Source organism: Vigna unguiculata, chromosome 2 (assembly GCF_037176805.1).
Source record: "Vigna unguiculata cultivar grain cowpea cultivar isolate G323 ecotype 2 chromosome 2, ASM3717680v1, whole genome shotgun sequence".
In the NCBI taxonomy this organism is placed as follows: domain Eukaryota; kingdom Viridiplantae; phylum Streptophyta; class Magnoliopsida; order Fabales; family Fabaceae; genus Vigna; species Vigna unguiculata.
In genome coordinates this window covers 31867604-31889397 of record NC_140793.1, presented here as the reverse complement: position 1 = coordinate 31889397, position 21794 = coordinate 31867604, and the positions used below count along the sequence as shown (strand labels likewise).

Below are 21794 nucleotides of genomic sequence, written 5' to 3'. Positions count from 1 at the left end.
CTTCTCTCATCAATCTTCGTTGTTCTTGTGCTTGCAAGGCATGTATCACCTCTGTAAAGGTGATTGTAGACAAATCTTTTGTGTTTTCTAAGGAAGCAATAGATGCCTCATATCTTTCCGGCACCGTCACCAGAATTTTCTCAACGAGTCTGGAATCTGAAAACTCCTTTCCCAACAATTTTATCTTGTTGGCAATACCCAACAATTTGTTTGAGTATTCTTTAATCGTCTCTGACTCTTTCATTCTTTGCATCTCAAACTCCCTTATCAAGTTCAAAACTTTCATGCCTCGAATCTTCTCGTTCCCTTCATATTTTGCTTTCAAGTATTCCCATATTTCTTTGGGAGACTTTAAAGTCATGATCCTGGTCATAATCATTTGTGAAACACCTGCGAACAAGCATGATTTTGCCTTTGCCTTTCTCGTTTTCTTTTCTTTATGCGCTTTCATTTGAGCCATGGTGGGATTTTCAGACAAGGGAACATCATCTTCCTCCACAACTTCCCATAGATCTAGCCCCTCTAGATATGTTTGCATCCTTACCGCCCATAGATCATAGCTTTCACCATCAAAGAGTGGAATAGCGACGTGTGACATATTTCCTTCCATTCTATCGGCAGTAAGAACAATGGCTCTTGATACCAGTTGTTGGGAATTTTAGGGCTTTTGATAATATGAGAGATATAAGAGATATATGTGATATGTTATACGGAGGAACATGTTTTTGTATTTTATTGATATACTCTATATATAGAGCAAAATATAACAAATATCAAGTATAAAATATTTAGAATATCTCACTCGTAATCTAAAATAATAACAAATTTCTAAAACTGACACATATCTCTAAAACTGAAATATTTTTTAAAAACTAATTTAAATAAAAAAGATATTAAGTAATATTCTCAACGCCGATGGTTCGGAGTGACTGACCGCATAACCATATCAAAAAAGGGGTCACCGATGTGACTGACCGCATAACCATAACCAAAGGGGTCACTCATACACCTGAAGAGAAATATACCATATGAAAAAAAAGAAAAAAAAACAAGGGACTCACCCTTGAGGGGAGATGTTGGGAATAGTCCAAGTGTGAGTCAAAAAGTCCCACATTGGATAGAAAAGACAAAGTTAAAACACTATATAAGAATAAAGACCCATAACAACATTGCCTTAAGGTTTTGGGGTTAAAGTGGTGTCTAAGGTCTTATATGTGTAAGACTAATGTCATATAACCATATAGAACCATAATCTCCCAATAACCATATGCCATAACCATGCCCATAACCGTATATGAGAAATATATATAACTGATAATTTACGTTCATATATATTTACTCTTCTTTCATGTCGAATCACTTTATATATTTTACGTTCATAATGTTTCTGAAGTTGTCTCTGTTATAACGCGTATATATATAAATATACTTCTATTACCAAATACAAACATAAACGCTTTCACGATCGACCTGCTTTTAACAAAAGTGTTAAAAGTTTTCATCCCTATCAAAGTGTCAAAACCAAAACACACTTCATTGATCTTATTATTTGAAGAAGATGATTTGGTTCTGCTCAGTAGTATAATATTATCTCATTCAATTTTGATGGTAATGCATAATAATTTCATTCATTCTTGTAGTTTTAGCCTTTTAGTTGTCAGTGTATTAATTCAGCGTATCAGATTTTGTTTCACTCAAATCTCAATACCATTATCTCCCCTCTGGATGTGAACAACCTTCTCTATACATGGTAGTGATACACTATTTAATATATTTTTTGTTATTGGTTTTTATTTCTTATATAAGATATATAAATTAATGCAGTTCTATAGTATATTTAGTTATGCTCTAATAAAATATTTTTTGTTATCTATCACTAATAAGAATTTTCCAATATTGTTTCTTTGAATTACCAATATAATTTTTTGAAAGATTAAATACAGAATTTTGTTTATAGATACCAAAATCGGAAGCATATTTTTTAGAATATATTATTTTCAATTAATCATATTTATGACATTGATTATTATCATAAATAAAATATTTGTTTTTGTGGTTTTTCTATTTATGCCAAAAAAAAAAGATTTTTTTTCCATTGTTATAATTAATACTTGGAAACAATTTTTTTTTTCCATTTTTTTCCGTGTGGATTTTATAAACTGGTTAAAATTTCATGATTACTTGGAAACAAATCAAAAAGCCTAGTATTTTCGATTAATGATATGTTTATTACATTGCTTTACCATAAAGCAACACCTTCAGCTTCTCATTAGAAGTTGATGAATCAGCCCTGACGTTATATCTAATCTAAACAGGTTTCATTGCATTGTTTGGTTGGCCAGTCCTCAAAGTGATTGTGAGAAGCAAGAGATCAAAGAAACACGATTATTATTCATTACTCGATAACTGAAGAAACACAATCATGAATCAAGGTAGACGACAGCGCAAAGGTTCAAGATATGCTACATTATGTTCGGTGGTCACTTCCATGATATCCATCATATTTGGATATGGTATATTCATTTCCTTCTCAATTCTTTTAACAAATCACACACTGTCTTATTTTGGTAAAAAAATATATATAGTGTTTCTGACTGAGTTAAAAATGGACGTGACTTTTAGACACTGGTGTTATGAGTGGAGCACTGATATTCATAAGGGAGGAGCTAGGAATCAGTGACACCCAACAAGAACTTCTTGCAGGCATCTTGAACGTTTGTGCATTGGTAGGGTCTTTAGTTGCAGGAAGGACCGCTGATATCATTGGAAGACGCTACACAATTTCCTTAGCATCCATCCTTTTCTTGGTTGGTTCAGTACTCATGGGATATGGACCAAACTATGCAATTTTAATGGCGGGAAGGTGTGTTGCTGGTCTTGGAGTGGGTTTTGCTCTTTTGATGGCACCCATTTATTCAGGAGAAATCTCCTCTGCTGAAGCACGAGGCTTTTTAAGCTCCCTACCTGAGCTTTGTATTGGCATTGGAATTTTACTTGGTTACATCATAAACTACTTGTTAGGGAAATTGCCTTTGAAGCTTGGATGGAGATTGATGCTTGGTATTGCAGCAGCTCCTTCACTTGCTTTGGCGGTGGGAATTCTCGCAATGCCGGAGTCTCCGAGGTGGTTGGTGGTGAAAGGCCATTTGGCAAAAGCAAAGAAAGTTCTAGTAAAAATTTCAGACAGTGAAGAAGAAGCTGAGCTTCGGTTCCGGGAGATAAAGAGTGCTGCTGGGATCGACGAGAATTGCACTGAGGAAACGGTTAAACTGTCTCGAAATAGCAGTGGTGAAGGGGTTTGGAAAGAGCTGATTTTGAGGCCTTCTTATGCTGTTCGACGGATGCTGATTGCAGCAGTGGGGATTCACTTTTTCGAGCATGCAACTGGAATTGAAGCTGTTATGTTATACAGTCACAGAATCTTCAAGATAGCTGGTGTTACCAGTAAGGACAAGCTTTTGCTAGCCACCATTGGAATAGGTGTTACAAAAGTGTCTTGCTTGATAGTCGCCACTTTTTTTCTTGACAAAATTGGAAGACGACGCCTCTTGTTTATAAGCACTGGAGGAATGATTGTTAGCCTTAGCTTGTTGGGATTCAGCTTGACAATGGTGGATAAATCCCATGAGAAGCTGACATGGGCCTTGGTTCTTAGCTTGGTGGGTACTTATGTATATGTTGCATTTTTCAATCTTGGACTTGCACCTGTGACATGGGTGTATGGCTCGGAGATTTTCCCTCTGAGGTTGAGAGCACAAGGAGCAAGTATTGGAGTTGCAGTGAACAGACTCACCAATGCTGCTATTTCCATGAGTTTTATTTCGATCTATAAAAAAATCACCATAGGGGGTGCCTTTTTCTTGTTCGCTGGTACATCTATTCTGGCCATGTTGTTCTTCTTCTTCTTCTTGCCCGAAACCAAGGGCAAGGCCTTGGAAGAGATGGAGATGGTTTTCGGCCAAAAGACAGAAAGGAATGCTGCTGCTGCTGCTGCAACTACAGAAACCACCGAGCCGGAGCAGAATGCGTAGTGTGTGTGTTTCAAACTTGTTGCTGTGAAGTCTTGGAGGGGCATGTCATCTCAAAAACTCTGCATTAAAAATTATTTGAAACAAGTCCTTAAAGTTTGTTCCTTTCAATTGTGACCATGAGCTACACTTCTGTCCAATAGTGTAAAGTCCCTCAACCAACCACCTTCTTTTAGCCAGTATTTCGTTGTTTAAGTTGAGATAAGATTTTTTTTTTGAACAAAAGTGTGTATATTTTTTATCAGCAGATTATACATACTGTATATCTGATTTACAGTAGCAATAAAATATTCTGTTTAGTTCATATTCTCTGATTCAAATAAAATAGAAGTTATTTACAGTAGCAATAAAATATTCTATTTAGTTCATATTCTCTGATTCAAATAATTAAATAGAAGTTATTTACAGTAGCAATAAAATATTCTATTTAGTTCATATTCTTTGATTCAAATAATTAAATAGAAGTTATTAAGAATTATAAACTATATATGAGAGGAAATTTGTTAAATATAAGAAATTTAGTTCATTAAATTTATTATTTCCAATAAATTTTATTTAATGATAAAGGTTCTTTCCTTAGTACTTCTCTTAATTAATATAATTAGACGAATCCGTGAGCCAGTTATCACTCATCTCTCTCACACACATATAATTAATATATATATATATATATATATATATATATATATATATATATATATATATATATATATATATATATTCTAGAAATTTATACTTCAAGAATCTCGAAATGTTTAACCATTTCAATGTTTCTACATTTTTCTTTTATAGGCTGTGCTTGAAAAAACCCTTTTGAATGAAAAACAAAATAAAAAACACTCTGACGCAAAATATTAAAAAGGATAGAGAGCGATTAACGTTGTGTGTTGCGGGGAATTAGGATGCCTTGGTCTAGATTCTTTATTAAATTTTTTAGTATTATTTTTTAAATATTAAAAATATATTATATTAGTATATTAAAAAAATTAATATATTTTAAAACTTCAAAATCATTGATCATTCGCATATTTTAAAAATATTAACAAACTTAAAAAAACCAAACAAATGAATCCAAATTTCATACAGAACTAAAGACTTAGAAAAATAATAATAATAATGTTGAATAACTATAATTCATATAAATGTAATTCGAGCTCGATAAACAGAAACAATATTTTAAAAATTTATGGATTAAAAACCTTTAAACAGAAACTTGAATCACAAAAAAATATTATTATTTTTACATTCAACAAATTTTTATGTACGTTCTATATCTATTATTTTAATCTTTAGTTTCTTTATTATTTTTTTTTATAAATACAAAATATTAATTTCTTAAAAATATATTTTAAAATGAGTTGTCATTTAGTGTAAGTGATGTAGAATAAACATTTTCCACATCGCAAAAATGAGCACAAAAATGAGGAACAATTTGTGGCCACAGTGTTCCTACAAGCAAGGATAGCCTTAGGCCAATGAGCACCTACACCCTCTCATTCTGGTCCCGAGATAGGTTCGTGTTTCCCCACCACAGGTACAACAACATACAAATGTGTTTAGCCTTTGACTCTGACCCTCTTCCTTTTTCTCTCTTTCCTTACTCCTCTCACCTCTACAATCAACTTATTCCTCGTACACCCTCTCTCTCTCTCAAACACCCACGTTAAAACACCGACAGAGACCGACACACATAATAAACTGATGAAACAGCCGGCTGCAAAGTCATCCCTGAGGAGGCTTTGTCCGAACATCGATAGAGAAGATGGGTTGGAGACCGTTCTCGAAATACCAATACCCGAAGAAATGTTCACACCCATGGGAAGCAACGTAACGTTGCGGTGGCAAAACATGTTAACGTGGATGAAGGCTCAAACAGAAGACAAATTGTCCACCCCCACAGTTTCAGCGCGCCTAAATGAGCTTCGCTTTCTGCTTTACCTCGTTGGCTCCCCTCTTATCCCTCTTCAGGTCCAATTAGGTCATTCCGTCCGTCGTCCGGTCAGAGATAGTTCCATCGTAAGAACATGCACCTTTTTTTTCCTTAATCAAATTTTAAGATCTGACATGCATGCAGTGTTTACGTGTCAATCAATCTCAGATCAGAATATGATGTATATGTTACATGCATTTGTTTGTTTATGATTTGGTTTTCGTGTGTTGATTTATTTGATTGTGGTGTAGGAAGCATCAACGGCAAAGTATATAGTACAACAGTATATAGCGGCAACGGGAGGACAGCCAGCATTGAATGCGGTGGATAGTATGTGTGTTCTTGGGCAGATAAAGATTGCTGCGTCAGATTTTCACCAGACCTGTGAGACCATTGAGGTGAAGAAAACCTCGGAAGAGATGGGAGGGTTCGTTTTGTTGCAGAAGGACCCCGATTTGTGGTGTTTAGAGATTCTTGTGTCAGGGTGCAAGGTTTGTTGCGGTAGCAATGGCAAGGTCTCTTGGCGCCATTCTTCTAACCAGCAGACACCAGTTTCAAGAGGTGCTCCTAGACCTCTACGTCGTTTCCTTCAGGTACATTAATCCTATGATGTTTTAACTACCAAACATCATTGATTATTATTGGTAGTTGTTGAAATAATAAACATTGAGAGCTCTGGATATGATTAAGTTATTGCTTTTGTTTATTAGGGATTGGATCCAAGGGCAACGGCTAACTTATTTTTGGACGCTGCATGCATAGGAGAGAAAATAATCAATGATGAAGAGTGCTTCATCTTGAAATTGGAAACAAGTCCAGCAATTCGTGATTCCCAAAGCGGACCAAACTTTGAGATCATCCATCACACAATATGGGGCTATTTTAGCCAGCGATCTGGTCTCTTGGTTCAGTTCGAAGATTCAAGATTACTCACGATGAGAACCAAAGACGACAACGACATTTTTTGGGAAACAAGTTTAGAATCAGTGATTGAGGATTACAGGTACGTAGATGGGATAAACGTGTCACACAGTGGGAAGACTCGAGTTACTGTTTCCAGATACGGTGAACAATCATCTAACCATAAAAGAGAATTGGAAGAGAGATGGAAGATCGAAGAGGTAGATTTTAACGTCTGGGGTTTGAATGCTGAAAGCTTTCTACCTCCTTCAAACTTAGGAAAGACATAAAATGCTTCGCCGTATACAAAAAGCTTTGTAATTGGTAGATCTTAATGTATGGGGTTTGGGCATTGAACAAAGCTTTCTCTATCTCTCTCAAACTTAAGAAAGATACAAAATACATTTGTAATAATATGTAATACCCTAAAAAATATATTTATATTTTGTAATGACAACCATGATGCTGATGCTGATTCATTAGATTTTTTGAGTACTAATTCAAAAATATGCACATTAAAAAACATTTGTGATTTTTGTAAACCAAACCGCTTTTTGCCACAATTTTATTTCATTTGTTTTAGAGAAATATTGTATATTTTAGCAATGCTGTATTTATATTAATGGTAAATTACACAAGACACTATATGTGTTTTTAGTTAGATATTTCACCACTAAGATTGGACACACAAGACATTCTCATGGTGATTCTTTTATATATATATATATATATATATATTCGTACTCAGATTGAAAAATTGGATATTATTTATATGGTTTAAGGGTGTCAAATTGGTACCCCGTGAAAAAAAGGTGTCAATTTGGTACCCAAATAATTTTAAGTGCATCAATCAGGTGCATCCCGTTAGATTGTCAGAAACGGCGTTAAAATTGTGGTGATGTGGAACTGCATAACGTAACGGATACGTGTCATTGAAAGAAGATGTGTAAAAAAATTAATTGTACAGTGTTATGTGTGCAGGGGTTATTTAATGAATGGTGAAGTGTAAATTTGCCCTAACTCTTTAATAGTTCCTTATCATCTTCTTCTTCCTCTCCATCTGGTTGCTGGTTCATACCTGAAGAGGTGGTTTCATGGTGTGTGGTTCATAGCTTAAGAGGTGCTTTTCAATCAATTTTTCAATGTCTCACAGTGAGGGTTGTGCGTTTTCCAATCTGGTATTTGTGGGTTTCATTTTTTGTAACCAGCAAAGTGATGACAATAAAGAATCTAAAGGATGCAATTATTTCAAGTGGTTCAACGAAGATAATGGGAATGAAAGAGATGCAACCATAGGAAGACAAAGGATAAAAATCTATGCTCTTGAAAAAATCAGTTATGGTGTCTGAAAAAAGGATTAAGTTTTTAACAGGGGTTATATATTTTCTGGGTTTGGTGAATGTAATATTGGTCTGTAAGTTGAACAAAATTTTTTGATTTGGTGTAAACTGGATGCAATGCAGTGGGTGTGGATGCAGTATAATTGCTTTGAAAGTTTATATTTACTTTATTTTATGTTATTGTAATGGATTTTTTATGAACATACCTGCACCCTTAATGTTGTTTTGTAAAGGGGCTCAAATTGTCCAAAGGGCATTATTTCCAAGGGAACACTGTAACCACTGTTCTTATCACCTCCATTATCTGAGAGAATAGCTTGGTTGATAGAGTTGAGTTTTGTGCCATTGTAGGCTCCATCCATCACCTGGAGAATGGGAATGTGTGAGTATTAGTTTCCACTAGATCAACAATCTAAAAATCTTTGACGTGTAAAGTACCAACACTTAAAAACAGGAATTATACTGCATAATTATTAATAGTTATTTTCTATTATTCATGCTCCATTTATCAAACTGCAATTTTGATTTAGTCTTCAAAATGAACCTGTTCTTACTTCTTGTGGATCCTTTAAGAGACATGAACCCACCAAATGAATAACCAGTGGAAAATTACAAAGGAAAACTTACGGGGTTAATTATACCTAAATAGTGGCTGTATTTTTCTGCTTTCCACCAACTGGGGAAAATGTTGAACCATTTCCTTTCTCAATGATGAACTCGACAGTTCCTCTGCCAGAAAGCCTAAAAGAAATGGCAAGATATTGATTTTCCCTTCGAATTGTAGAAACCCCAATCGTCTGAACTCGACAGCTTCTCACTTCTCACTCAGCTTTTCTCCTTTCTTCAAATAAGAGCACTTTCAAAATTAAAAAAAAAATTAATTCATTTACAATTTTTCTATTTTTTATTCCAAATATCACGTCAGAAATTATTGCCATACCACGTGTCAAATATTTGTGTAAACTGTCTCTTTTCATTCGTCACCGTTAATGACTTTAACGGTGTCAATGAAAATGGATCTGATTGATGCACTTAAAATTATTTGGGTACCAAATTGACACCCTTGACCCAAACTGGGTACCTTACGAGTAATTAAACCTATTTATATTTATTTATGTAATAAATTTTCCATCATACTTTGTAGTGTAGGTAGCTTTTTAGAGGAAAAGAATATATATTTTTTTCAATTTCTAAAATCAACATGAGAAGAAAAAGGAAATCTAGATTGAGTAAGCTATACAAATTAGATTTACCAGTATATCTCAACATACCTATGTATTAACTAGTTAAATTGTTAGCAAATTAATATCAATTAATTGGTAAAATGAAACTAAAAATTTGTAATTACTATTTTATTATTTCAATATTTGATTATTTAATAAATAGGAATGATTATCTCTTGATTTTAAATCAAAGGAAACAAAAATAATATAAAAACATAAAATCTTTACAGCAAAGTTCCGTTTTTATTTTGTCTAATGGTCATTTGAACGATTTTTATATGATATATAATATTTTATTTTATTACTTTAATAAAAAAATTTCTCTATTCAGATATATTTTTGTAATCATATTATTAGAGTAAAATAGTTACTTACTCACACAAATGCTTAATTTATGAACATATTACTTTAATTAAACATTTTCATTAACGAAAACTTGATATAATTTTTATTTAAATAATTAAATTAAATTTTAGTGATATTAAAAGATGGCGAAAAATCCAATTTTCTTGATCCGATTTATATTTGTTTTGATCCAATCTATTTCAGATTTAATTTATTAAAAATCAAATCCATTTAAATTCATTTTATTATATTTGATTTTTCATTTTCTAAATCCAGGTTTTCAAATATAGATAATCCAAAAAATTCAATTTAAAATTTTAGTTAAGTTAGGATGAAAGTGAAGATGGACTACCTTAAATTTGGTCGTATCAACTGAGTCGATGCAATCCAAATTTGACCGCATTGGGCTAAGTCGACCTCGGACAAAATATGGCATTATTCGACCAAGTCGGCCGCGACCAAAATTTGGTTGCATTCAGCCTAGTCAGCTTTGGTCGACATTCAGTCGAGTCAACCTTGGCGGAAGTTTGGCCAAGTCGGCCTGACCCTAATTTGGCCGAGTCAACCCCGAACGAAACTTGACTATTTCGGTTCAACCGGTCACGACCGAAATTTGGTTGTATTTAGTGGAGTGGGCCTCAGCCAAATTCAATTGAAACCAGTCGAGTCGACCTTGATCAAAATTTGGTCGACTTGACCTTGACCCAAATTTGGCTGTATTCGATCGAGTCGGTCCTAAACAAAATTTAGTTGTATTTGGTCGCGAACGAAATTTTGTTGTATTTAGCCGTGTCAGCCCTAATCCAAATTGAGTCGAGTTGGCTTAGGCCAAAATTTGGTCGTATGTAATCAGTCGACCACGACCGACGAATTCAATTGAGTCAACCTCAACTGAAATTTGGCTGAGTAGGCCCTAGTCCAAATTTGACCATATTTGACTGAGTCGACTTTGGTCGAAATTTGGTTGTATTAGGATAATTCGCCCTAACCGAAATTTAGCTAAATCCAGTCAAGTTGATCCCAACCAAATTTTGCTGATTCGGCTCTGGTCCAAATTTGGTTGTATTCGACCAAGTCGTCCATGGTCGAAATTCAGTTGTATGTGGCCAAATTTTACAGAGTCAGGCTTGATTGAAATGGACATATTCAACTGAGTCTCGGTCACGACCCAAATTTGTTCACATTAGTCAAGTCAACCCTAACCAAAATTTGATCAAATTCGACCAAGTCGACATCGACCAATATTTGACTGAACTGGCCACGACTGAAAATCAGCCGAGTCGGTCCCATATTAAAATTCCTTGACCATAATTCTACTAAATTCAATTATGTCAGTCCTTAATTTAAAACAAAAAAATCAATTTAAATTTGTTTCATAAAAAATAGATTCTAAATTTTAAACTTGATCTAAATATTTAAATTTAGATTTAAATCTTTATGAAAATATTTGGATCTAAAAGTCAAACCAGTTTTATTAAAAAATAAATTTAGGTAAAATATTTGATCTAAATATTTAGATATAAAATAAAAATAAATTAATCATTAAAAATCTAATTCATAGTCACCCTGTTAATCTATTGTTAGTAATTCAAGAAGACAAATATCAAAAATGTTAAATTGCAATTTCAATACGAGACACCTAAAGAATATATTATTAGACGGTGCCGTCGGGTGTCGGTTGCCACAAGGAGCAATAACGGATACCAGTATTGGCATTAAAACGCGGAATGCAATTGCGTGAAATGGACGGTGATGATTGTCCGATATCATCTACGACCAAAGTCAAGAAATCAAGTGTAATAAAAAGTGGTGGCCCACACGATGTAGCATTGTCCCTTCCGTAGGAGGAAACACCAAATCCGTCATTTTCTTATTATTGCACCGCAACCGCATCGCAGTGTATCTGAGTAACAACACGGTCGCTCCAAATCTCATCACAAACACAAAAACAAATAAAACAAACCATCCATTCGCATTACCAATCGCACTCATTTTCTCCCCTCTTCGAAAATCCGATCGAGTTCGAAAGCGATGAAGGTGAAGCGTAATAGGTAGTGGCGTCGCGTCTCGTGTGAAAAAACACTATCGCATACACTACCTGAATTCACGTTAGGGATTATTATTCTTATTATTATCATCATCAAATAATTAATTAGATCGAGAGAGAAATGAAGGACGAGGAGGGGCTTCCGACCACCACCGCGGTGGCGAAGAAGGAACCATTGGATTCGGGTTTGTTTGGGAAAGGGAAGTATAAGTTTTGGGCATTAGCGGCAATTTTGCTTCTGGCGTTTTGGTCGATGTTCACCGGCACCGTCTCTCTGCGTTGGTCCGGCACTCTGAATTCCCTTTCCAACGATATGGATTCTCCCATCCACGACGATCTCGATGTTCTCGTGAGTCTGTTTTGGCCTTAGTATTATTATTGTTATTATAAGTGAGTGAATTAGGGTGTGCAGCGCAATGTGATGGGTGTGGTTTTGATGTTTTGCCCAGGAAATGGAGGAGAGAGAGAAGGTGGTGAGGCACATGTGGGATGTTTACACCAACAGTCGCAGGATCAGGTTGCCGAGGTTCTGGCAGGAGGCTTTCGAGGCTGCCTATGAGGATTTGACGAATGATGTGGCTGAGGTCAGAGATGCTGCAATTACCGAGATAGCTAAGATGTCTGTTCACTCCATTCATTTTGATCCACCTCCTGTTCAATCTACGGTCCGTTCTTCTTCTTCTTCTTCTTCCATCTTTTTTGCTCGTTCAGCACTCTCCAATTTTATTTTAGATAGGGGTTCAGTTTTGTCATAGGGTATTGTTTTTGCTCACTTAGTTATAGTAGGTGTAGATTCACAACTCGTGGTGATTGTTAAGGGACAGGAAAACTGTCTCCATTTTTGAACATAACTTAACTCACGGAAGTTTGATTCATTTTACTCTTTATTTTCTTCTCTACAAATGCTTGTTGAGAAGTTTATTATGATCTGTTTGTATTCATTAGCTTTCTTGCAAACGGGAATTTTGTGAGGATAGTTTACTTTGTTTGGAAATTGATTGAGGATTATGTAAGGCATTTCTTGGGTAGGAAATCTCCTGTACTTTTTACGCTGTTTATTTTGCCCAAGGAAAGGTGAAGAACAGTTTGAAATGAAAGACATACGAATCCACCTATTAAGCGGCATCTTTTTCCTTCTAGGACTCATGTATGGTGGTGCTTACGGTTATGCTGACTGATCAGTTATAATTTATCTGTTTTGATACAAAAATATTCTGTACAAATTACAACCACGATTTGCATGATATGATATTCAGTTTAAGGAGGTTTAAGTTACAAGTTATTGATAACTTTCTTGAGCAGTGCTATATATGCCATTATGGTGAAATAGACACGCTTGATTGGATTTAAAATTCTCTTAATTTCGAGCTTTGGTTGGATAATATAATATTGCTGCAATAATCTACTAACATCTTTTACCTTTAAGCAGTCTGGTTAGACTATCGCCTAACAAATTAGCAATGCTCCTCCTGCCCTTCTGTCTTTCCATTATTTTCATAAGGCTTTTGCATTTGTGATATCTGGGTTTGTGTGATTATTTGAGAGAGAAGAGTAAAAGTACAAGAAAGAGGGTAAGGGTATTCTCCAACAGACAAGACAAACTATAAACAAGAGCGGTGTAAATGCTCTCTACAAAGCCCGTGCTTTGCCCATCCTGTTCAGGCAGTGTAATTTCATTATATTAGCAGCAGGTGTGTATTTTTAAACCTGTGGGATAATAATTTCTTGTCTCTTAATATAAACTGCAACATTATCCATCTGCAGATTCTAAAAATTTAATAGGACATCTTAAACCTGTGGAGTTTGTTGAACCCTTCATAATGGTTTGGGATTGGATGAGTTCTTTTGAAGAGTTCTTATTGAATTACAAAATACAAACATCAAAATGTAACCAAAGCATGAAAAACATCTATCAAAGCTTGTGCTTTGTATGACTTGTCAAGCAATAAAAACACATTGATGGCTGCATGCGTATTATTTTGTATACTGTGAGCCAGGAATAGAGCCAGAACTTCTTTAGGCAAGAACAAAGTAATATTTTTTCACATATTTTATGGGGATCACAATATTTATGGTAAATATAGTGAGCTTAAAAAATTTGAGAGTGACCATGGTTCCTTCTGATCATCCCCTGTTTCTGCCCCTGCTGAGTTAATTCCATCTCGTTTCTTCACATAAAAGCCGCACATTATTCATCTGAATCTCTTTTAAGAATTTATGGAAGTATAATTGTCTTACTCCTATTAAATTTTTTGAATAGCTCTTTGTGATGAACTGGGTTGAGTACCCTTTTAGGAGTCTTTCTTGACTTGGATGTTTTGGCCAAAGTTGTCAAATTCAAGGATTGTAAGAGGATCCGAGCGCGGCTAAAAAATTGTAACTCGACTCATGAGTTACAAGTATACAAAAAACTATATTTATTGACCTGTGTATGAATTAGATATAATATAGACATGAGAAATAACTCACAATAAGATCCAATGCATAACACAATTAAACATAACAGAACACTCTCCAAAATGGCAGCAAGAGCAGAAGAAAGACTTAAGAAGAAAAAATACGAAACAGTGTCAAAGATGAAGGCAATGCCAGCGTTGATGCGAGAGTTGGAGATGATCACATCATAATTGTGAGTGCTACGATTGCTGATGACGATGAAGCTAGTGTCAGAAAAAACAATGTCAGTTCTGTGATGGTTGACAATGGTGATGGTTGTGTTGTCGAAGATGAGAGTGCGGTGAGAGTTTTTTTTTGTTACATTTTGATTTGTGAATGGAATCACCCTAGGGGAAAAGGGTCATTTTACAATTTGGGTTTTTTTCTTGGCTTAGGATTTTAGCAAACAAATGGTTGTTTTTAACTTGAACTGACTGCTCAAATGGATCCACGTGGTGCACTATCCTCTGATTTCACAAGCAACTGCGATCCTGGTCTGCCGTGTGTGCCACCTCTGTGTCTCCCTTGCTCTCACCAGTATTTTAGTGTACTCTCAATTTTAACAACATTGGTTTTGGCTACATTATTGAATTTATTTTCAATTTGAAACATAAGCTTATGAGTTTAAGGGGTTCGTACATCTTGATTTTATATGTTTGGTTCTTGTGTTTGACAAAGTTCAATTTTGGTTTTAACTGCTTAGATCTGTGACCTCTGAATTATTATGCTTAGTACCATGTCTGCAAAATGGCTGATGCAAACTTTCTTGCCAATATCTTTGCTGACATGGAGATGGTGTGATACAACTCCATGCTAGCAAATGAGTGGGCTGTATTAGCAGAAAATGTTGTGGGGCCTAATTGCATCAGTTTCAAAATCCATGAGAAATCGAAAGAGGGTGAAAAAGGTCATTATTGAAGTTCCTTTCATCATTCCTTTGATCTATTTCTATTAGGTGATGACTATTATACTTGTCAATTGTCACCACCAATTGGTCCATGTCAATCCCTTAACCCACATCCACATTAAATAAAAAGAAAAAATGGAGTAGTTAGATACTTTGTTATTTTGTTTAGTTTGAAATGCAAAAATACTTCTCAATTTTATGTTTTCAGAAGGAAATCCTGGCTCTATGGCAAATTTACTTTGTTTAACAGAAATTCTTCGTTTGAGTCGAACTTGCAATGTTCTTTAATTGAGAGCTTTCCCCCTTTTTTCCAAAGTGGATCGGTGATGGATAATTGAAAGAAGTAAAAGTAGCTCTCAATTAGATTGTTGAATTGGGAGATTCAATTAAGACAACGACACTGTAATAGGGTACTTAACAAAAAGGATATTGCTGGTTTATTGGCTTTCTTGTGTTGCATTTTACTTCATTGGTCTTCCTTTGGGATTTATTTTTCTATTTTCTGCTGTTGGTAGCTAATTTAGGTTATATGATCATCGTGTGACTCAAGGTAGAAACAGCATTTGCAGAGGCAGAGAGGGGATTGACAATTGAATTTTAATGTAGATGTAGATTAGCTTGCTTAATTATTCTGGTATCTTGATATTAATTACTTGATACTTTCTTACTTGTGGTATTTGACCATTGTTGTTAAGGGTTTGACTAGTTTATATTACTTTACTTTTTGGGGAAAATAAGTGAATTAGATTAGAGCTTGCTTGTACAGATGTAGGAGCTGATTTTTTGTTTTATAGTGGTCGTATTTTTCAACAGATATTGTTGGTCTGACTCATATGTGAAACCTTACTCTTTTCCCAAATTCAAATGTTGTCATTCCATTGCATACATCGTAGCCTGATGTGTGCATTTTGTACCATTTCAGAGTGCCCGAGAATTCAGCAAGAGCCTTGATCAAGCTGATAAAGGAAAAGAAGCAACATTGTCGAGGCGTGCTTAGTTTTTAGTGTGTGGAGCATTCAAGCGTCTGACCTATACTTAAAAATGCTGGAGTGCTACTAGAAGATTGTGAAGAGATAGTGACAGACGAATTCACACTCGTATTTTCACGTTTCCATCAACGGGGATAATCATGTATTTTATTAGGCTGTGGTTCTTTCTAATTTATTCAGTCTTCACGAAGTGAGGAGAGGTAAATTGAAAGACGACTTTTGAACAGACAAAGTCAACTGAGCATCTAAATTATAAATCTTCGATGTTTTATCAATTTTCTTGACTACAGCAAGTGAGGTTAGTACACAACATGATATATATTTTTAAACATAACATCTCCAATAAGAAAGGTTTTATAAGGCTTTTATGAGGCCTTATTTTATTTTAAATGGATTCCATAATGTTACATTAATTTTAAGATTCTTTTGTAATAATAACATTTGATAAAGATAATTAAGGTTTTAGAATTTTACTTTTTAAATAATATAAGTTTGTAATGTTTTGAGATTACAAAATCAAATGAGCATACTATTTCAATTGACGATTTGAAAATCAATTGGAAAATACGAAGACTTTAGGTACTCAATAAAATGGAACTTCTTAAAATAAATTTAATTAAAAATATTAAGAGACTTAAAATTTGATCAAGTCATTTTCTAATTTTTCATGTAAAGGATTATAATACAAAACAACAATCGAATAAAATCAAATATCACATTAAATGTAAAGATTATAAATATATTTAATCTTATAAATTTAAAAATTAAAAATATATTTAATTTTATATTTAAATTTTCATTAAATTATTTTGTTATGTTTAAAATGAGTCACGAATAAAAATATTGAGTGCTAAAAAATTATAAATTTTTCAAACAAGTTGTAATTTGATTTTTTTTTTTATTAATTACGGTGACATTGCTATCACCACCTTGGTCATTGTTATTTTTTTAATAGAAATAAATTAAATACACTCAATTTTATCATCAACTTAAAATTTAATTATTTAATTGTTTCATTTTTTATTTTTCAAATAAATATAAAATAATAATCATGTTATTCTAATTAAAAAAAGTCAAACATTAAATATTTTAAATAATAAAAGTTAATAAAAGTTTAATTTAAAAATACTCAAATATAGGAGATCAATTGATTGGCCGGTGTGCAAAAGAAAGGTGGTGAGTCGGTGAGAATCGCAGTAATAAGGTGCGAAAAGAAAAGCGGCGAGACTCAGAGACAGTAGGAAAAATGAAGTGCCCGTATTGCTCGGCGGCGCAGGGCCGCTGCGCGACCACGACCGGCGGGCGTTCGATCACGGAGTGCACGTCTTGTGGGCGCGTGATGGAGGAACGACAGTCGCATCCTCACCACGTGTTCCACATGCGCGCCCAAGACAACCCTCTGTGTCTGGTTACATCGGATCTCCCTCTCCCTCTCAATCAGAACGACGACGAGGACCCTTTCGAGCCCACGGGCTTCATCACTGCCTTCTCCACGTGGTCCCTCGAGCCCAGCCCACTTTACCTTCAGTCCTCCCTCTCTTTCTCCGGCCACCTCGCCGAACTTGAACGCACTCTGGAATCCTCCTCTTCCTCTTCCTCTTCTTCTTCGTCAACGGTTGTGGTTGATAATCTGAGGGCCTACATGCAGATTATCGATGTGGCGTCAATTCTAGGGTTGGACTGCGACATTTCCGACCACGCTTTTCAGTTGTTCAGGGATTGTTGCTCCGCCACGTGTTTGAGAAACCGCAGTGTGGAGGCGCTTGCTACTGCCGCTCTTGTTCAGGCCATCAGAGAGGCCCAAGAGCCCAGAACCCTTCAGGTCATTACGTTTCTGCTATGCTAACTTTCCATTTCTTTTTTCTCTTCTAATTAGTATTCTTCAACGATTGATTTCAATTTGTGTTTTCCTGATGAATGAACGCGTGCATTTACTAGAGTGAAAATCAACGGTCGGTCGTTTTTAGGGATGTGTGAAGGAAGAGTCATCGCACTCAAAAAAAGTAGCTAGCATTTGAGTTTGCTTTCAGTAGGCAAATACTGTATATTGGATGGCTCAAAACATGGAACTTATTTTGATATCAGTAATATTGATGCTTGTGTAGTGATATGGCAGGAAATTTCAATTGCAGCCAATGTGCCGCAAAAGGAGATAGGAAAATACATTAAGATACTGGGAGAGGCTTTGCAGCTAAGTCAACCTATTAACAGCAATTCCATTTCAGTTCATATGCCAAGATTTTGCACGCTTCTTCAGCTCAATAAATCTGCCCAGGTATCAACGACCACATTCAAATTTCATGGCCTCAACGTCATTTTGTTTTGAAATCTTGAAAGGTTTTATTTATGCCCACAAACAAAGATTCATTGAATTTTTCCATGATAAAAATAAATAACTGCTCGATCTCTCCTGCTCTTGCATTTGCAAGTTTCTAGTATTTTTTTCGTTGCTATTTTCTTTGTAAACTGAAACTTTGTTTTACACGGACAGAATAAAGAATTTATGTCCGTGACAGGATATACTTTTGGTATTGGTGATGTGTATTCATTACATTGGTAAACATTTGGATATACTTTGTTGTCTAAGCACCAATTTTGGTGCATTATTTTATTCTGTAGCATATATTACAGAATTCTGAGAACAAGTCCTACAATTTTTTTAAGGAACTGGCTACTCACATTGGAGAGGTCGTGATCAACAAATGCTTCTGTACTCGCAGGAATCCTATTAGCATCTCAGCTGCTGCTATATATTTGGCTTGCCAACTTGAAGACAAACGCAAAACCCAGGCAGAAATCTGTAAGGTGACTGGTCTTACTGAAGTCACTCTCCGTAAAGTGTACAAGGAACTATTGGAAAATTGGGATGATTTGCTTCCCTCTAATTACACCCCAGCTGTTCCTCCAGAGAGGGCATTTCCCACAACGATTATTGCTTCTGGCCGTACTTCAACAGCTAAGGCGGATGCTGTAGAGGCTATTTCTTCTTTGGACTCAGAAAAGTTGACAGATATTAAACCTAGCAAACCCAATGAGGTCTCAGGCCTAGTTCATCAGCCTAGAGTGAAGGATGAGGCTGAAGGTAAAAGCAATGCTCATGGAAGTCATTCCACGCTGAATCAACAGTCAGCTTTTTGGCAATCCCAGCTTCCCAGTGGTACCCACAATCATCAGAATGTCTTACAAGGAATGGATATTGATGTCTTGCAGCGAAGCCACCAACAGCCTGAACACATGGCAGAGGATACAAATGGTTCTGCAAACGGTAATTCCTTAAAATCAAGCCAACTTTGCAGTCCTCCTGCTTCGAGTGCAAGTTCTGTTATGAGACAATTTTCAGCTCCCCCTTCAGCTGGCCCTTCAAATGTTCGATTAGGACAGTCACCTAAGATAATGCCAGGTTATCCGGAGCACTGAAGAACAATGAATCAACGGTTGGGAAAATATAGGTTATTGTGCCAACACCTAACCTAGCACGTATAAAATTAGTTTGTCGCTTTTAAGTAATCTATTGTATATATACACATTATGTCATTTGATCCAATTCTGTGGTGTGAACTTGGGTGTGGTATTTAGAGCTAGAAATTCATTGATAACTTAACACCAAGGGTTTGAAACCTGTCTGTGTCACTGCTACTAGGGTTCATATCTTCCAAAGCACTGCTATTAGGGTTCACATCTTCCAAAGCGTGAAATTAAGGAAGAATGTATGTCTTTTTTGTTCAACAACTGTTTACATGGATGTAACTGGTAACCAAACTCTAATTTTTAACATGTTGCATTTCGACTTATCATTCAAACTCGTTGATTTTTTGATTATGGAAGTCACGGTCCCATGTATCTGATTTCAGATTTCGTTCAAATGTCGGAGTCAATACAGGACAATCTGAAACTAATGCTCTATGTGTATTTCGTGACCCTTCTCATCTCATCTCTGTTTCAATACAGGACAACCCGAAACTAATGCTCTATGTGTATTTCGTGCCCCTCTTCTCATCTCATCTCTACTCTACTCGAGGACTTAATTCTGAAGGGTTGTTCATCCATAGCGGGTCGAGTAAGAAGTGCATCGGTACCATGAGACAAGGTTATCTGTTACACCCATCCTATTTCTATACCTATTCCTATTCCACCCACTTTGCGTCCTCGTATTTTCCTGTTCATTTATTTAGTTATTATGTCTCTGATATTAGTTAAGTTGAAAATTGTGTGTGTAATGAATGTATTAAAAAAAGTATACAACAATGAAAATTTTAAAATAATTAAAAATCATGTACTCTTCTTAAATAAGGCAAGTACCAACATGGTTCCCTTATATACAGTTAAAAGAATTGATCTCTTTAACCTGATAAATGATCATGAAAATATCATTGGCGAATCGGAGTTGATATTTGATAGTTAAGGTAGGAAAAATAGGATATTTGTTGTACGTGGGATTCTCTCCACATCATACTATATAAAAATAAAGATCTATAATATCATTATCTTAAATTTTGAAGATAAAAGTGGTATCAAATGATTTATATATATATATATATATATATATATATATATAATTAGAATCTCTTAAATTAATTATAATCAAACCATATGATAAAAAAAAAAACACTAACGGTCCTTGACTGAAGTTTGAGTTTCCGACGAACCAAAGGATAAGTAAGTTTAACCCTGCAAAGAGAACCTAAACTCATTCATCGATACTTGTCTGATCGAATAGTACATTGGTCTATTAAAGTTTGAACTCCGAATGAAAGAAGAGCTTTGAAGAACAGTTCAGATGGGCAAGGTATAGTGGTTGTAATGATGTGCTCGTCATTTTCGTCGGAGGCTTACTTAGCTGGTCCAATAGTACTTCAGCCTCCCAAGATTAGAGCTTCAAAAGAGCGAAGAGCTTTGACGAAACAGTTCAAATGGGTGAGATTGCGTTTGTGATGTTTTGCTCCTCGTAGTCTTTGGAGGCTTTGCTGGGATGTTTTAGTTCGTAGTCCTAGACTTAGAATAATGAGAGTCTCAAGTTTGGGACGAGGGTTCCTCTATTTTCACATTTTGGAAAAAAAATACCTCTCTAGTTTTCTATCTCTATTTGACACTTAAAGACATATTATTTTTATTCTTCTAGGTGATTTAATTTAAATTATTTTATATTTTAAAGTAAAAATGCTATTTTATAAGCGTAGGATAGGGGTTGGATGAAAATATGGGTGTTTGTCTATGATTCCATAAATTTACATATACTTTACATTTATTGTTCTATTTTATAAATAAAAATTCATTTTTTTAATTACTATATTATCTCTAAAAGTGGTTGTCATGTGATTCTATTGGATATCAAAAGAACATTTTCTTTTGGACAAACCAGTAAGTGTGACTACATGACCTTTCGTGTCACTCAGCTGAGACAAGAAATCATGTTTTTTTTTCATATTTCTCGACTACTTGGATGTGTTTGGGTTCCTGTTAAAAAAAAAAAGTTGAGTTGAATGAAATAAAAAAAATTATTTAACGAAAAATTTGTATGGTTTTGCTTAGAAAGCAACTTACATTTGACTCAAAGAAATAGAAAAAAAATATTATTAAACATTATTTATAACTTTCGATCTAAAGTAAAATTAGATTTGAGCTTTAAGATGTTAAATCAAACACACATTT

The 21794-nt window shown here is 35.0% G+C and overlaps 4 protein-coding genes across 4 annotated transcripts; all 4 read left to right on the top strand.

Annotated features, from left to right (window-relative positions):
- The first annotated feature begins 2333 nt into the window (after positions 1-2333).
- On the top strand, positions 2334-4297 carry LOC114174619 (putative polyol transporter 6). Its single transcript, XM_028059447.2, has 2 exons — positions 2334-2513; positions 2623-4297. The coding sequence occupies exons 1-2, from the start codon at positions 2423-2425 to the stop codon at positions 4029-4031; spliced, it is 1500 nt and encodes a 499-aa protein (XP_027915248.1). The 5' UTR covers positions 2334-2422; the 3' UTR covers positions 4032-4297.
- A 1332-nt stretch (positions 4298-5629) lies between these two features.
- LOC114173502 (spindle assembly abnormal protein (DUF620)) lies at positions 5630-7360 on the top strand. Its single transcript, XM_028057952.2, has 3 exons — positions 5630-6044; positions 6210-6551; positions 6669-7360. Exons 1-3 carry the CDS (start codon positions 5730-5732, stop codon positions 7146-7148), a joined length of 1137 nt encoding a protein of 378 aa, XP_027913753.2. The 5' UTR covers positions 5630-5729; the 3' UTR covers positions 7149-7360.
- Positions 7361-11638: 4278 nt separating this feature from the next.
- On the top strand, positions 11639-16420 carry LOC114173501 (uncharacterized). The gene is made up of 3 exons (XM_028057950.2): positions 11639-12162; positions 12263-12478; positions 16079-16420. The coding sequence occupies exons 1-3, from the start codon at positions 11935-11937 to the stop codon at positions 16151-16153; spliced, it is 519 nt and encodes a 172-aa protein (XP_027913751.1). The 5' UTR covers positions 11639-11934; the 3' UTR covers positions 16154-16420.
- Positions 16421-17290: 870 nt separating this feature from the next.
- Positions 17291-19939, top strand: PBRP (plant-specific TFIIB-related protein). Its single transcript, XM_028058994.2, has 3 exons — positions 17291-17967; positions 18262-18420; positions 18810-19939. The coding sequence occupies exons 1-3, from the start codon at positions 17392-17394 to the stop codon at positions 19560-19562; spliced, it is 1488 nt and encodes a 495-aa protein (XP_027914795.1). The 5' UTR covers positions 17291-17391; the 3' UTR covers positions 19563-19939.
- Positions 19940-21794: the final 1855 nt, after the last annotated feature.

Coding starts and splice junctions, on each gene's coding strand:
- LOC114174619 (XM_028059447.2), top strand. CDS start 2,423: ATGAATCAAGGTAGACGACAGCGCAAAGGTTCAAGATATGCTACATTA. Junction 2,514..2,622: donor ATCCATCATATTTGGATATG/GTATATTCATTT, acceptor CGTGACTTTTAG/ACACTGGTGTTATGAGTGGA.
- LOC114173502 (XM_028057952.2), top strand. CDS start 5,730: ATGAAACAGCCGGCTGCAAAGTCATCCCTGAGGAGGCTTTGTCCGAAC. Junction 6,045..6,209: donor CGGTCAGAGATAGTTCCATC/GTAAGAACATGC, acceptor ATTGTGGTGTAG/GAAGCATCAACGGCAAAGTA. Junction 6,552..6,668: donor CTCTACGTCGTTTCCTTCAG/GTACATTAATCC, acceptor TTTGTTTATTAG/GGATTGGATCCAAGGGCAAC.
- LOC114173501 (XM_028057950.2), top strand. CDS start 11,935: ATGAAGGACGAGGAGGGGCTTCCGACCACCACCGCGGTGGCGAAGAAG. Junction 12,163..12,262: donor ACGACGATCTCGATGTTCTC/GTGAGTCTGTTT, acceptor TGTTTTGCCCAG/GAAATGGAGGAGAGAGAGAA. Junction 12,479..16,078: donor CACCTCCTGTTCAATCTACG/GTCCGTTCTTCT, acceptor GTACCATTTCAG/AGTGCCCGAGAATTCAGCAA.
- PBRP (XM_028058994.2), top strand. CDS start 17,392: ATGAAGTGCCCGTATTGCTCGGCGGCGCAGGGCCGCTGCGCGACCACG. Junction 17,968..18,261: donor AAGAGCCCAGAACCCTTCAG/GTCATTACGTTT, acceptor GTGATATGGCAG/GAAATTTCAATTGCAGCCAA. Junction 18,421..18,809: donor AGCTCAATAAATCTGCCCAG/GTATCAACGACC, acceptor AATTTTTTTAAG/GAACTGGCTACTCACATTGG.